The following is a 17,413-nucleotide window of genomic DNA, read 5'->3' as shown; positions in this document are numbered from 1 at the left end:
ATAAATAAAAATAAAATGTTTATTGGTTTATTAATTTGTTTTAATGTTATTGTTTTACTAAAATACTATGTTTCATATAACCAAAATAACTCCAACACATTTGAAACAAATAACATCAAGATTAATAGTCTGTGTACCTACATTATATATTTATTATTTTTGAACAGTTTAACAGCGTATGAACTCATAAAACGATACAAAAATAACTCGTTGAAATAATAATAATCATATAAAAAACCTTAAACAGTATAGAACAATATTACCATATTTTTATTATTATATAAGGGAGTGTATGTGCATTGCAATAAAAATAAATACCAATGCGTGTGACAACACGTCACGCCTACTTGTTGCAAAAGAAATAAAGCGCCACCCATCGCATTCGGAGAGTATATATCTTTAAGCGCTCTCTTGATATCCTTTTAAAAGCTGATCTGGTAGTGGCGATAACTGTAGCCGTAGGGATTCCAGCGCAATAATACAGGTAAGATAAAATTAATAAACATGTAATATATAAAAATTCACAATATCAGTTTGAATTCTTATTTATAAATAATACTGCAGGTTTTTGTTTCATGTAAAGGTTTTAAATTTTCAAATCTAATTATTAGATAAAAATAATACAGATATGTATCCTAAAAGCATTAACATATTTGGTTAAAAGTAAAAATATTACTTCATTTATGAAAAATTAAATTAACATACCGGTCAATAGAAATTAATTATTTTTTAACTTTAGTTAGTTAATAATTAGTATTGTTGTGTTAAATATATAGAAAATAGGTACCAACTTACTATTGTAAGTAATAAATTATTACTAATAATATTTATAAATAGGTATATTATATTGTATTGATAATAATTACACAAAAAAAAAAATTTATATATTATAATTTTATACTAGCTATACGGATTTAATATTCTTTTAAATTCATATTTATAAAAATAGCAACTAAACAATATTTATACAAATTTATTTTGTGTAAAATTGTTTGTTATTATTTTTTTTTTTTGACAAATTAATAAATGGTATAAAATATAAAATAAATACAATTATAACATAATACTGTATAAAATATCAAATATTATGTAGATATTGTAAAAAGTACTTACATTTTACTTTTTAGACGTCAATATAATAAAATCTTAATTTAAACCAATATCGAAAGGGAAAAAAAATATTTAATACATTTTAAACTAATTTCAATAATAGATGGTTTAAAAAAAGATTAATCGAGATTTTCCAAGCTTAAAGTGAAAACCTAATCAAACTAACAATTTCAGAATATGATTAAATAAAATAAACGCGAAATTTTTGTTTATGGTTATAAAACAAAATATTAAAACACAAAACATGAATTATTAATTTATTGTCTATAGTATAGACTCTGAACATAACTTTGTTTTTTTAAACTATTTGCTTTTATTAAGTCATAAGGTTTTATAATATTGAGAATTCTTTGTTAGATAAAATTTTTAAATATAAATAATAATAATAAGGACACTATAGGTAGGTATATAAAAAAAGAATAAATTATTTTTAAATATTGTTATAATCAAAAACATTATATAATTAAACCCTCGCATTTTAAAAGACTTATAGTTTTATCGTTAACTGATTTAAAGTTTGTATAATTAATTATATAAATTATAAATTTTTGTAGTTTAAATATGTCGTGGTTATTGAAATAAAAGTTATAAATTACTTGCACAACTAAACAAAATTGAAAAAAATTAAATAACGATTTAAATTTGATTTACGATATCTGTATATAAGATTAATTAAAAAAGTATTATACTTAGATTTTTAGTTGTACTTATGAATAATTGTACTTAAGTTATATATACAGTCATAAAGTAGCTATTATTTAGGTAATACATAGATAAAAAAAACAATGATCATCTAAACATTTTTTTTTAATTGTTATTGTTTATTAAAGCATATTCATACTTCATAGTAAAAATAATATTATTTCTTCATGTTGAACTCAGAGATAAGTTAGTTCAGAAATTAAGCACAGATTAAACTGTTGAAGTAGATAAAAGCAATTTAAGAATTTTTTAATAGTTTTTGAAAAAATATGATTATTTATTAATTTTTTCATGTTTTCTTGTTTTTGAAAATAAATGTCATTAAATTGTTATAAAATAATTCATTATTTATCAATTATTTAAAAAAAAAATATTCCTTTACTTTTAAAATTCTTAAGAAAAAGTTATTAGCAATTAATTATCTATTTAAAATATTGATCATTATTTTCCTAAAGAACTGAGTGTGATTTTGTTTTTTAATAGATAATAAATTATACTTAAACTTAAAACATAAAATAGTTTAAATAACATATAGATACAATATTGCATACTATTATATTTATATGTCATATATATAATATCGAATTAAAAATAAATCTGTAGAAAATTATTGAATCTTATATAATAAAAAAGTTAAGTTTCTTTAGTAATTAAATTTAATCTTTTACTATTTGCACTATTTTGTTCACTACGTATATATAATTAATATTATTTTATTCCATTTATTTCGAATAATTTGTAAATAATATTGAATCTAATAAATATGTTATACGGATAATCGAAAACACTGTGCACTAAATAAACAAAAACAAAAACGCCTAGAGAATTTGTTATTGTAGTATTTTAGATATTATCTATATTATAATTACATTTTAATTAATTAACAATCTTTCATTTTAAAACGATCCAACAAAATATTTATTGTTTTATTCATAACAATAGGTTTGTCCCAAAAACAATAGTTTTGTTTTAAAACATAAATATCTTTCATAGTTTAACTGCTTCTGAACAGGAAAATTAATATAGGTTTTGTCAAAGTTTTTGATTAAATGAGTTGAGTCAAGTCATTGCAAGGGCTGTAGAGGTCTTCAAATAAACTTTGCAATGACATGATGATTACAGTAATATTATCTAGTGCCTACTGATAAAATCGAGGATATGAAACATATTTAAAGTACCTATATATAAACAACGGTGAATAACACAATAAACGCGGTCATATGATATGCTATGTACTCATTTGTATTTAAAAATGTATTAAGTGGATATGTTTAATATATTATATTGTGTAGATATAATATTACTAAATATTTAGGTACTGGTTTGTTATAACCCAGTCGTGGGGCATGAAAACTTTATCGCCTCAGCACTCAGGTTCGTCAATCGGGATAATTTTCGTATAACCTGTAGTTGAAATAACTTTTAATTTATCAGTATTTTTTAAGAAAATTGTTAATAAAAATGAGAGAATGTTGGTAACCACTCTACTACACAGAAAGTGCCCAGTTGCATCTTGTAATCAAGGAGTATTAAGCCACTGTAATGTATATTTTAAATTTGAGTTCAATGAAAAATCATTGCATATGAAAAATGATTTTGAACGAAGATGTCTGTTTTATAATATATTTATATTAATATTAAAATAATATATTTTAAAATTAGCATTACAGTATGTTGAATTAATTTTTTCCGAAAACATTGCATTTAAAAATAACATGGTGTGTAATTATAAAAAATACAATAGTAAACATTTAAAGTTTAACGTACAAGCTTTATGTTTCATGTACCCGCAAATAGTACTTTAAAATTACAACAAAATAACTATAATATTATATAATTATATTTAGAATATTTTTCGTTTAAATATATAAATTCGACCAAATCAGAATTAAAATATTTTTAAAAAAAATGTGTGTTTAATGTTTATGTATGTTGCATATATTAAGATTTTATGATAGCAGTATGAATTACTTATAAGAAATCTAGTATTTAATTGTCAAGCTCTTTAGTTTTAAATTTTAATCGACATTTATAGAAAAAACCTTCAAACAAATTGAGATTTTCAATAAATAGCTCAGAGTCAATGTACTTTGAAAATTATACCATGTGTCGGAAATTATATTATAATTATTTGGTGATTTCAAGCATCAACAGTAATTAGTTTTTGAATTACATCAAAACCGATTTTGTAAAAAATTGGTTTTGAGTAAAAATATCCATTAGATATACATTCAGGTTATTAAAAAATATTAAGTATTTTTTACTTTTGAACCTTAGTATTGACTAGATCCATTTTTTTAAACAGAAACTACCCTCAAAGTTGGAAATTGAATCATTATTTGTTTTACCCTAGATGATGATTACAGTAAAAATAACAGACAAAATTATAAAATAAATACATTTATATTCGCGATTCCAAAAGCTACTATAATAGAATAATCGCATAAGTAATAATCTTCGAAACTTGGCTTATTATAACATAGATATTTTTTATACTTCTATACTATTATCTGTATCTCATTTCCAGTGTATAAAAAGGTTTTCGAAAAATTTGGAATACTCTTCAGCGACAAATGATTACTTAAAAACGAATATTATTCGTTATAAACACAAGTATAAAATATTTAAAGTGTATATAAACAAAATTTAAAAAAAAATTAATTGTTATTATTCGATAAATAATGTTTTATTTATAATTTGATAAATGATATTTATATACTATTCGTAATCTAGTTTAAGTATATTCTATATATTTATGAACCTAGTTTTAATTTTTTTTTCATAATTTGCTATTTAGTTATACAATCAACTCGTGGTATAACGAATTTCAAGGGACTGTGAATATCGAAGAGTTCGTTACAATGATATTCGATAAGTATCACGGTATTTTGAAGGGATCAACAGTTTCTCGTTGTTATGTCGCGAGTTAACTGTATTTTGAGACACTGACATAAACCATGAAAAATTGATACTAAAAATGCCATTTCATTCAATATTTGAATTTTGCCTTTTATTTATATTTATTTTATTAATTAATAATTTTATTTTATTATATTTATTTTAATGTATATTGTGGGACAACAACTATGATTTTTTTTTGTGTATAGCTATAACATTTTATCTTTTCTAAATAAATGAAAAATATTCTTATGTATTTGTATCTTAGTAAAAGGTATATTATGTTTTAAATTGTTGAATAATTTGCTATTGTAATTAACTTCAGGGGTATAATTTTTTAACTATGATATAATTGAGGACTTTAATTAAAAATAAGTGATTAAATAATATTAAATTAATATTATTTAACTTTACAAAGTATATTCTTCAAGGATCATGATTATTAAATATTAATAGATGCACAACTACGGTAATGGTGTTAAACGGTAAAGGGAGGGTTAGATTAAGTTCCAACGTAAGTTACACGCGTATCTACATCAAAAAGTAATTTACGTTAAAGTGGAAAAGAAAGCAATAAATAAAATAAATAGTTATAAAAGTAAACAATAAGTTAAATAAATAATCATTTACTCATTTGTTTTCCGTTATAACTTTTTAGGGAATGCATTATTTTATTTAGATTTATTTAAGGCAATTGTAGACGTTTTTGAAGTCAATCAAAATACAATTGTTCTTCATATTAGTATCACACAAAAAAAGATAATTAAGTTAGTATCTACTGTACGCATTAGGTGTCAAATTGATTACTGTAATAAGTGTGTTAAATTTTAATTCAATAACATACCATGGTATACGAAAAACGATTCTGAGCGGAGTCGATCTGTCAGTCTTTATCACTAACTATATTTCATGATATATATTTGAAATTGCTAATCAAAAAATTAATTTTACTTTTAGTATTATACGTTAGATTAATCAAAATAATTTAATGAAGAACAATGTATTTAATATTCATATCTAAGCTATACAAATTGAAGATTTTACACATTTTTTACAAAAAAATAATTGTAGTTTGATGTAGTTAAATTCTTGATTTAAAAGAATTTTGTAAAACTTTGAATTTTAAATGCATATAAAAAAATTGTGCATATATAATTTTATAATTTGTATACAGATGAAAGAACAACTTGTGTAATCTTATATTAAATTTTCATGAATTTTGATCCAGTGGATAATTTTTTTATAGACATTTATAAAAAAATCGAAATCTAACCCATAAATAGCTGAGTCAAAATGTTATGAAAATTAAATCATGCATAGAAAATGATAGTATAAATATTTGGTGAAAATATTAGTTATCTAGGTTTCTAGGAATATATATGTTTTTAATTTTAAAGATTTTGATAAATTTTGACAAACTTCTAAATACTGAAATGCTTACTAAATAAAAATGTGATTATAAATTTTCAATATTTTTCAACTGGGAAATTAATCACTTATATTAGTAGCGAATTTTGTATTTTTAAATATTATTACTTAATCGTATTTTTTTTTACTGACATCTATAAAATAAAATCAAAAATTTCGATTTTCTTTAAACAGGTTAAAAAGGATCAAAATATTTAGAAAATAAATTATATCACGTGTAGGAAATGCAACCGTAAACATTTGATAAAAATTTTAAGTATTAACGGTTATTCATTTTTGAATTGTAACAAAATAAAAAACTTAATTAATTGAAAACTGGTTTATCGTAAACATTTTCATTTTCTTTACTTTTTTTAGTATTTTTTCCACCGATTATTTTGTAAAATACTACACATTTTTAAAGTAGGTATATACTACTATACTAGTAAACTAGATAAAATTTTATATCCAAAACCACCTTTTAAATTGAAAATCTAAGCATTTTATCAAATAATAAGTTAAGTAAGTACTAATTATTATTCGGGTGATCATTTGTCCTGAATTCTTGAGTGTTACCAGTTTAGAAACTCATGTCCCAAAGTTCTAGAATTTAATTTGAATAAAATAATTGATATTAATATTATTATTTTTTTTTTTTATATAAATATTCACTGATAATTTATAAATCAAAAATAAATTAATCTCGGGCTAATATGCATTAAACGCTTATATTTTGTGTTTTTTTAATACTGGCTAGTATTCATTTATTCAATTATACAGTATTAAAATATGTGTATGCATGGTAACTAATGGATTGATGAACGGGAGCAACGGAAATATAAAGTGTTCTAAAATTATGTTTGAAAATCTAATTTTATAAATATGATTTTTAATGATTTTTACTGGTACCTATATATGCACTATAATACAATTTAATTAAATTTAATTTTTACTTTATAGAAATTAAAAATAGGGTGAATAAAAACATAACTATATTACGAATATATAGCTTATTATATACACAGATCAGAATTATTTTTGTTCATGAATTAATATTTTGTAAAATTGACGAGTTGAGAAAACAATTTTTCAATTTTAAATCATTCATCAAATTTTGGTACGTAGAAAATTAACTACCTGTCCATATATAGTCTCCAATGACCAAAAAAGGTGAGACACGTCTACAAAAAATATCCTTCCTTGTTAAATTTACACCAGAGGGAATAAAAAAGATCCCCTCGTTTACAAACCCGTGTTATTATTGTATGAATCCGTAAAATATATAAACACACGCACATAATAATAAATATGTATAGGTATAATAGATATATAGCTAAATAATAAATAAGTCATTTTTAATAAGATTAATTTAATTATAATTAGCACTTATATAATAGATAGCTTTAACTTGATAAACAATAATTTTATAGTTAAATTAATTTATTTATTAGAAAAAAGTAGTTTTTGTTTTGCTTTTTAACCACTAGTGACAATTATATAATTATAGTATACAAAATAAGATCATTTTATATGAATGGAATGGTTTATTGTGTATCATTACCATTAACTCAATAAGTATCAATGTTTTGAAAAATATTTTTTCACGTAATATGAAGTTTATTATTTTGTAATAACTGCCCATGTATCAAAATAATCTTGTGGCCCACCGCTCTTAGCGCAGTAGCTTTCCAGCCCAATCCAGGTCTGCTTTTGTGCACTCTACTCTGTTCATTTGATTTAAAATTATAAATGCTCTTATAAAATTTGATTTTTATTTATCAAAATTCTCAAAAAAATATTCGGTTTTAGAATTTGAAATTAAAAATGTTTGCTGTTATTTAAAAATTAAGTAACTTGGAAAATATATGTTTTCAAAAGTTTTGTATTTATGCGGCGTTAAATTGTCTACAAAAATCAATATTAATACTTTTTAAGATATTGAGAGGGTTTACTGATATAAGAATCACTTTGCATACTGTAAAAGTATCTAACAATGTTTATGAATAGAGTTAAAATCTAATAAATATATATAATTGAGTAACGTTAAGTAAATATTGTTTGATTATTAAAATATTTAATAATTGTTTAGTTATTTTTATAAAATTTATGTTCCAGCATGGTAAAAATTGGTTTACCCTGGTTGTTGCTGGTTCTAATGAAACTCACTAACCGGGAAATTAAGTCAGATGAGATTATATCCTTACAAGAAGTGTTTGATATATGCCAAGTAGAACCTAGCACCGATATATGCGATCTACTGGAAAAATCCTCGAGTCTAGTTGATCTAAATAAATTGGATTTACCAGAAAAACGTCGACAGAAGACGGTATTCTCCAGTTGGGGTGGAAAAAGACAAAGCACTTATCCATATGGAGGAAAACGTCCAGCGTTTTCCAGTTGGGGAGGAAAACGAGCATCGGATAAACACGGTCGACCTAAACAAACATTTTCAAGTTGGGGTGGAAAAAGAAGTGAATTAGATGGTTATGATAATGGAGAAATACTTGAACACCAAATGGATAAAAAGGAAATTAATGGGATTAAACAAGATAAAAACAATTATAGAAATAAAATGACCAAAGGAATTCATGCATTGTTTACTATTTTCTCAGACTGGTCAAGGGATCCAGAAGAAAAGAAAGGCATTCGATACGCTGGTATTAAAAGTATGAGGAGAAGTTCCGATTTTTTTCCATGGGGTGGAAAACGATCTACCGGTGATAAATAAATATGATTTCTTTATAGTTGATGATAGGCGCATTCAATTTTGTCAAACTTTACTATAAAAACAAAAATAATTTAATCCTAATCTTACTTAAGTGACGATAAGCTTACTTAGGTAGTGTTAAATTGGTAGAAACGTATATTATGTATTATCAAAATAAACATATTTGTGATTAGATAACGGAATGTAGTTATTGTTCTATATTGTTCTACATTAAGTTAATATTATGATTTATATTATATTGTTAACACTATTTACAAAATCTTCAAGATTTTTAAATAAAAATTAATCTTGAAATTATATTATTTTCTATGTGATAATTGATAAATGTAATTTTCTATGTACCTATAAATAATTTAAATAATTATATTGATCAAGATTCATATTTCATGACACGTTTAGGGTTTAAAAATAAAGATAATGTAGCTTCAACAATTTTTACAAGTATTAAGTATCTATATAATGTACCTATTTACTAAATTTAATATTCATTTTGTACAATATAAAATTAAATGATAAAAACGGTTTGGTAAACTGATTTACGAGGGGGTTATTAAAATTATTAATAAATAAATAAATTAGTTAAAAAGTAATAAAACACTTTAAGTAATAATGACAAGTATACAAGGCAAGCCTTCTCCACCTGACATCTCAAAACAATTAAACCACCTCAAAATTATTAGTAGCTAAATAAAAATTTTTTAGGAGCTGTACTTAAAATAAATTAAAAAATTCAAGTTGCGCTAATAACACACATGTTACCTAATTAAGTAATTTACAACTAAATAATTAACATAGTTATAGCATTTACCATTTACTGTACAAGCTATTGGTGCTGGCAAAGTTCACATTAATTTATATGAGATTTTTTCCCCGCTGTTGTTACATAAATAGACAATAGTATTTCAAGACATTAAAAATAGTGGAAATCCTGGTGGATTAGTAATGAAAAGAAGAGGTTTAATACATTGTAGTTAATGCTTTGACCTCTGTTCTATAATATAATGAACTTATCACAATCCTTTTAAAAGCTGACATATAGATGGCTTAAATAATTATATTATTTTTACTAAATTAGTAATTTAATATTTATTGAGTATAACCAAAGTTGTAGGAATGGACATTACAATTATGTATACATGTATAATATTTATAATTCATAATTTTGTTTGACCCTGTCTATTAGTGTTTTTACCAATTTGAGTACATGTTTTATGTCTTTATACTTATCAATAATTTAAATTTTCATTATTTTTTTTCTTCTGACAAACATTTTGTTATTATTTTTTATACATGGAATAATATTAGATTGAAGAAGAAAAGTATTTTATATTGATGCTTAAAATTTAAATATGATGAATTTATAGGGAAGGGTAAAATACTCCAAAAAACTTAACCTTTATTTCTTAGGCCTCATATATATTTTTGTAATATTACATGGGTGGTGGGTACAATATAGTTATAAAAAATTCTACAGGTAAGGCTTTTTGTATAAAATATTACAAAATATACAAGATTGTCAAATCAAATACAGATCTAAAACATATTTATAGCGGAGGGCATCATGATTAAGTTTAGGCTTATAAATTAAAATATATTATTTTGCATATTCGACCAATATGTACCAATACTAATTAGAAATTAACATATTTGTAGTTTTTACTTAAGCTTACTTGTTATTACTACAATCAAAGATGTCTATTATCTACATCAGTATTTCTCAACCAGTGTGTAATGAGATAATTTCAAATGTATCACAAAGTATATTAAATGACACAAAACGTACAAAATTTACAAATATTAATGGGTATTTGATTAATAAAAATAAGTTATATGTCATCAAAATTTATCATTATTTTTTATGTTATGTTTTTTTTTTATTATTTTTAATTTTAATTTTATATAACCAATTAAAATTAAATATTATCCAATATTCTTATATTTGTATTGTATGTCACAAACTCACAAAGTATGAAATATTTGAATAGTGTGTTGTTATAATACAAAGGTTGAGAAACATTGATCTAAAGTTCAAAGCTATTTGCTAGTGATTAATAAATAATAGTCATAAAAATATGTATATATAATAATTAATAAATATTAACTATAATGATCTATTATTAAGCTATTCTGTTAAAGATTATAAAAAAACACAAAAAATATTTATTTAAATATTATGGTTTAAAAAATTGTTTACAGAGAATTCTGTTATTTTGTGAATTGAATAATTTATTAGTAGTTTCTAATGATGTTCAAGTAGTTAACTGATTTTTGTCAAATTTATTAATTTTTAACTTTTGAGCATAGTATTAAACGAGTGGTTATATTGCTAGTTTCCAGGTAGGTGACCATCTGGGAATTTTAGAAACATGGCATGTTCTAATCTAACCATAATCGTCAAGATAAATAGTATCTAGCAGTATCTCTCTTAACATAAAAAAAACAATATAATTCCTACTACTATGATTATATTTTCTTTTGTATTTTGGTTGTGATTTTATATAATGAATAATCTATAAGTTTAATCAGTATTTAAACTTTATATTAGTTGATTTGGCATAATAACCGGGTCTTTCATAATTTCATCTTAGCTGTAATTAATAGCTTTCAGACATAACCTTTTTTATTTGAAAAATATTTTACATAAATTTTACAGTAATTCTCATTTTGATATATATCTAATACTTTGATTATTGATAATTCAGACACAAAACTTTAAAAATTTTAAAATAGTTATTCAGTTAAAAGTCGAAATAATTGCATACATTGCTGATCGACATTACCATAATATTTATATCATATGTCGACTAAATTTAGAGTAGCCTTACATTAAGGTTTAGCCAGGAATGTATCCATTTTGAACATGACATCCCATTGACCTGATAATGTTTTGCCTTTTTTAGAGTGGTACACAACTTTTACTAAAAACTTATACAAAAGATATTTGTCCTGGTTTAAGTAAAATAAAATACGGCACCTAACCTTAACTAAACTTTAATCTACATTAACAAATTATTACTACAGTATAATAAAATATGTACCACAATCAATTGTACATATATCACATACTCAATAATCATTGCTGCAATTTATAATATTTTACTATTTTTCTTATAGTAATTAAAAGCATGGATAACAAATAACTATTATAAAATGATCAGATAGTCTACACTTTTCATCAATACAAATGTATTTAAAATTATTTTTTTGTTCGATGACATTTGTTCTAGAATTAAATGGTCAATGGAAGAGATATAATCCTTACCACCTACCCTGGTTCATAATCAGTGTCAAACTTGGGATCTAATTTAACTATTTTATAAAAAAAATATTTATACTTTAGCTAGAATATTTTAAAACTACTATACAAAAAAAAAACAACATTTAAATGCAAGAAATCCAGAACCATAGTTATTACTTATTATTAGGCATAATAAGTATTATAGCTCTAAAAAACAATCTAAAGTATATATGATACAATTTTAGAAAATAAAATGCTTCTAGAAAGTTATCATATTTAACTGAATTATTGTAATTGTGGAGATAGAGTTTTTTTTTATTTATTTATATTATTAATTTTTCTTTTTTTGTATAATTATAATGCTTCCATATCAGTGTGATCCAATTTTTAAATAAAAATAACACAATAGGTTAGGTAATATATAAAAATTACATTTTTATCAACTGTTTTTATGGTATTTACATTTGTTTTATAAAATAGATAAAGAAAAATCATCAAGGGTTTTTATTGTTTGACGCTAATATCTATTTAAATATATAAATGTGAATAGCAGAAATCTCTAAGTTTAAATTCATTACTTATTTTATTTTACTATTTAATTTATAATATAACACAACGTATATGCATAAAAAAATACTAATGATATAAAATAAATTTCAAACTAGGTAATTTATAATTTTTTTTTAATTTTTGATGGTTAAATATAGTTTAATAATAAACAATAAATTAAATTGAATAGATAAAAATAAATATTTAATATAAAATTGTTTCTATAGTAGGATCTATACTCTTTTGGAATCTATTAATAAAAAATTATAGCTAATAAATCAGTTAATATATTAATATCCATACACATGACTAGGTGAAGTTTAGCCCCTTTATATATATATATTAGAAAGTCACAAAAATATTTTACATTATTTTCAGACATCATACTAGATATAAATAATTGTAGGTATATTCAATTATTTAATAGTTATTACATTTTAAATAAGGAACATGAATAATTTACCTGAAAAAGCAAGCGTAGTGTTAATTTCAAGAAGAATATCACACAATAAAATAAAAAATAACTTGATTTTGATTAACTTTACAGTTCACAATTAACGGTAAAAAAATAATAGAACTAATAAATATTATTTAAGGTAACAAAGTATGAACATTTTTTCAAAATTATTTCCTTTTGTATTTACTAATTACTGGTCTAAATCTCTAAATCCTTTGATAAGCCAAAAGCCATGGTAATATGGTATTATCACAGAATTTTTTCTGTGGTATTATTGTAAGGATACTATATAAATAAATACAAATAGGTAATATAGAATAATGTAATGTAATGTAAATATGTGTAAATTAATATACTATTACATGTAATAATTCTGTGATAATATCAGGTGAAACGTTATCATTGTATAAGCAGTCTTATCAACAACTCTTATAATTTAATCATAGCAGGACTGTTAATGCACTATTCCCGGGCAGTATTCACGATATTCATGTAGTATGAAACAACAGTTCTGTTTTACCAATATTGCAAGAATTGCACTGACGCAATTATAATGATTTTTATTTATAAGGTAAATACAATTTCTCATAAGTGATAAGTCCTTATTAATAAATATAATTTAGTATATTATTATTAATTTAATTATATATTATCAGGTGATTCTGAATACCCTTTGCGTCAATGGCTACTAACACCAATATCAAATCCTACCATTGAATCCGAGGAATTTTATAATAAAAGGCAAATGTCAACTAGAAGCGTAATTGAACGATGCAATGGAGTGTGAAAAATGCGATTTAGATAAGATCTTTTAAAATTTATTTTTTCACCTAACTTTAACAAACATGTTTATTAAATTTTTAATAATTTTTTTTTACTTGTTAAAAGATAGGACCTTACACTACAAACCAGAGAAAGCATCTTCTATTATAAATGCTTGTATAGTGCTGCACAATATGTGTATCACAAACAATATAGAGCTGATTGATGAACCTGATATCCAAGGGCTTGATGATTTGGGTATGATAGAAGATAAAGATAACTTGGCTGATTTAAACAACAGAAACATAGATTTAAGTCTAGGAAGACAACAAAAAAATAATGTAATAAGATATTCATCACAAAGAAATGTTTAATAAATACATTATTATTATAACTACCTTGTTTTAATATCCTGTCAGAAGATAATTTGCCGTACCTATGCATTAGTGTGTTAATTCAAATTGTCACTTAAGTACAGTCCCTTTAATTTTCGTCCCTTATGGGATAGCTGTCACTTAGGTTTCTCTTAAAATGAAGTTGTGGATAGACCACAATTAATGGTCCGTAAACTATGATTTTTTAAAATCATTTCAGTATAAAAATGGTAATAGAATCATTTGTTAAAATTATTCACAAAATCATCATTCTACAGTGTATTGATTTATATTATTTTTTAAATTCCTAAAGTATAGATAAAAGTATATAAGTATGGATAAAATATTCAAACTTATCGATATTGTGTAGTTTGCCAATGAAGATAAGATAATGCACCTAACAGGTACATCAGATTAAGAAAACCCTACTTGTTTTAATTGTTTTCTCCTCTCCAACTTTACAAGATACTACAGGTAGGTAGCTATTATAGGAACTATTAACTGTACTTCTGTAAATATTTTACTTTATAATAATTATACTGTGAAATAAATATGCAACTCATACATATACAAATCTTTATTATTAAAAATAACAAAAAACAAAATAAAATGTGTAACATGTTTGTAAAAATGAAATAACATCATAAAAAAAGGGTAATCATCTGGTAAAATAAATAACCTCCAAAACTAGTTAAAAATTTAAATAACAAATATAGTAAATAAAATAAAATAGTCATTGCTAACAGAAAAATAATAATTAATAGTAATAACTTACATAACTTTACTATGAAAAAAAAAAAATCAGTCTAATATAATTTTATCAGTCTAGTTTTTTAAAGGAATGTATGCAACTTTGAGTTTACAAATTCAGAATGTTTTTAAATTTTTGAGAGTTACATTTTTTTCTCGTAGTAAACTGCTTTCATGTCACACTTTTTCTCTGCAATATTAGCTAGACAATTTGCCTCTGTATTGCTTTTGCTGAGTTTGGAAGCAACAGTCATTTTTCTTCTCAATTCTATAAACATTACATTAAATTATTGTAATTTTTGTATAAATGACCTTAGCCTGTATTTTAATAATAAATAAAATATAATAATGACTATCCAAAATTAAAAAGGTGGGGAAGTGGATAGATTTGCATCAAAAATTAAAATTTTAGTATTTGAATAAAGCTAGTTTTGAATAAAAATCTCAGTTTTCTACTCTAAACTATTGTGAATTCTTTACTTTTAACACTCCAAAGTACCAACTAGATTCACTTCCCTACTAGAAAAGATGCCAATGAAGAAAAGTTAGGTTACTTACTACTCCAAAAAACGATGAAAGACAAATAAAAATGAGAAAAGGCTTATTCCCTAATCACATTAATGATAAATTGTTTAAGTTAATACTTGGTTGAGTTGGTCTATGAGCATTGATAGTAGATGATAGCTTCAAAGTTGAATGTTTGTAGGTATTTTCATTTTCAGCTATAGTAAAACAATATAAATATTTCAGTAAATTATTCATTAATGTTACGTTTTAAGTATGTGTAAATTTTACTTGAATTAACTGTTTCTTTGGCAATTAATGCAGGATTTTCATTTCCACTGTTATTGCAAATATATGATTCCACAAAATCCAAAATCCATACATAGTTCTTCAGTTTCTAAACACAGCACAATAATAATAATCATTGCTTCTATAATTAATCATTACGTTAATCGTAGGAAAAGCTGGGAGAAATAAATATATTCTTTTTTTTATTAGGTATCAAAAAATATTTATTAATAAACTAATAAAAATATGAAATTACATACACATAAATTATTGATTTAACACATTAGTATAATGTATAAGGTTAGTATTCTATATTCTATTATTTTAATTTAAAAACTATAGTGTGCAATGATTTAAGTAAGACTATTACTAGAATAAATTGATGTGTTAATTTACCAGTTATCACATCTTTGGTAGAGCCATCAAAATCAAACTGGACAATTGATTCAACCGAATTGCTGTGACCACTAATTGATGATTTGCTCAATAAAGGTAACGTTTCTATTTGAATTGCATTTAATTCAACTGAACAACTTGGTCCACCACCTGTACCCCCTAGATGTCGTTTAATAGCTGCAGCTTTTGTTTTTGTAATATTTCTAGTATCTTGCCATGTCTAAAATATAAAAACCACAAATTAGTAAAATATTTAGGAAAAATATGCAAATAAAGTTTTTAAAAAGAAAAAAATTTTTCCAATTTTCATACGTGCTTTTATTTTACAATAATAATTATAGAGTAATATTGTATTATGATTTTGGTTTTTTTTTTGGTACTTAGAGCAAAGATTAAATGTATCAAATAGCAAGAGAACTTAGAGTTTGGTTACAGTATTTTTAACAAAGTTTCAGCCGAGTATAGATTATGGATTCAGAAATAAATACTTGTAATTATAAAATAAATATCTTCACAAAACAAAGTTAACTACTTTTTCCATTTTTGCAAATTTTTCTCTGCTCCTGGTAACGAGTTTAATTGAACAGCAATATTTTCCCATCTCTGTTGGGCGATTTTATGTGTGAATGTTTTAGTAAATTTACTCGAACACAATTGCTGATCGTTGGCCATCTGATCAACCAAAAACTTCATTTGGTTATGAGTTGGTCTCATTCTAGACATTATGAGTATTAGTCGAATTACTGTTAACTTATTACAAACAAATAAATGTAACTTTTTAAACATTAAAACATTTAAAGTTGGTAGGTAACAAATAACAACCAAAGTTTTTGATTTCATAAATATTAAATTAAATTTATCATTGATGACATTCAGTGATAAAGGAATAAAATAATAATATATACATAGACTTATAGAAAGATATATATGTTTATAGGTCTATGGTGGTACTACTATTTAATCTATTCTGTGCTTATAAAAATATAAACCAGATATAGTCAATTAATAGGTCTATATTATAGGCTCTATAATATTATTAAACTGATAGAAAAAAATAAACAAGATATCAAGTGTTATCAACAACTAAATACTTTACACTGCACATCATAAACTTTATCAGTTACTTTGCTGTGGACCGTGGTCATTAGTTAGTACTTACAACTACCTGATATTAGTCCAACTATAATAGTGTTTGGAGAGATATATTTTAAAAGTTATCTTCGTAAACAATTTTTATTTTTTATTTTATT

General features: G+C 23.3%; 3 protein-coding genes and 1 pseudogene across 5 annotated transcripts in view; 2 read left to right on the top strand and 2 right to left on the bottom strand.

Moving 5' to 3' along the window:
- The window catches only part of LOC113550472 (COMM domain-containing protein 4), a 37,012-nt gene extending 23,579 nt beyond the window's left edge, over window positions 1–13,433 (bottom strand). For all 3 annotated transcript variants that reach the window (XM_026952315.2, XM_026952314.1, XM_026952316.1), the window contains exon 1: window positions 13,096–13,433. The gene's annotated coding sequence lies outside the window, so the exon portion shown is untranslated. The remainder of the gene's footprint in view (window positions 1–13,095) is intronic.
- LOC113550471 lies at window positions 356–9,136 on the top strand. The gene is made up of 2 exons (XM_026952313.1): window positions 356–484; window positions 8,233–9,136. The coding sequence occupies exon 2, from the start codon at window positions 8,234–8,236 to the stop codon at window positions 8,843–8,845; it is 612 nt and encodes a 203-aa protein (XP_026808114.1). The 5' UTR covers window positions 356–484; window position 8,233; the 3' UTR covers window positions 8,846–9,136.
- On the top strand, window positions 13,083–14,245 carry LOC113550412 (annotated as a pseudogene).
- A 725-nt stretch (window positions 14,246–14,970) lies between these two features.
- Window positions 14,971–17,364, bottom strand: LOC113550407. The gene is made up of 5 exons (XM_026952210.1): window positions 16,697–17,364; window positions 16,138–16,385; window positions 15,771–15,876; window positions 15,620–15,697; window positions 14,971–15,243 (listed from the first exon to the last, which is right to left on the bottom strand). Exons 1-5 carry the CDS (start codon window positions 17,001–17,003, stop codon window positions 15,119–15,121), a joined length of 864 nt encoding a protein of 287 aa, XP_026808011.1. The 5' UTR covers window positions 17,004–17,364; the 3' UTR covers window positions 14,971–15,118.
- Window positions 17,365–17,413: the final 49 nt, after the last annotated feature.

Source organism: Rhopalosiphum maidis, chromosome 1, assembly GCF_003676215.2.
Source record: "Rhopalosiphum maidis isolate BTI-1 chromosome 1, ASM367621v3, whole genome shotgun sequence".
In the NCBI taxonomy this organism is placed as follows: Eukaryota; Metazoa; Arthropoda; class Insecta; order Hemiptera; family Aphididae; genus Rhopalosiphum; species Rhopalosiphum maidis.
This window is presented reverse-complemented; position numbering and strand designations above follow the sequence as displayed.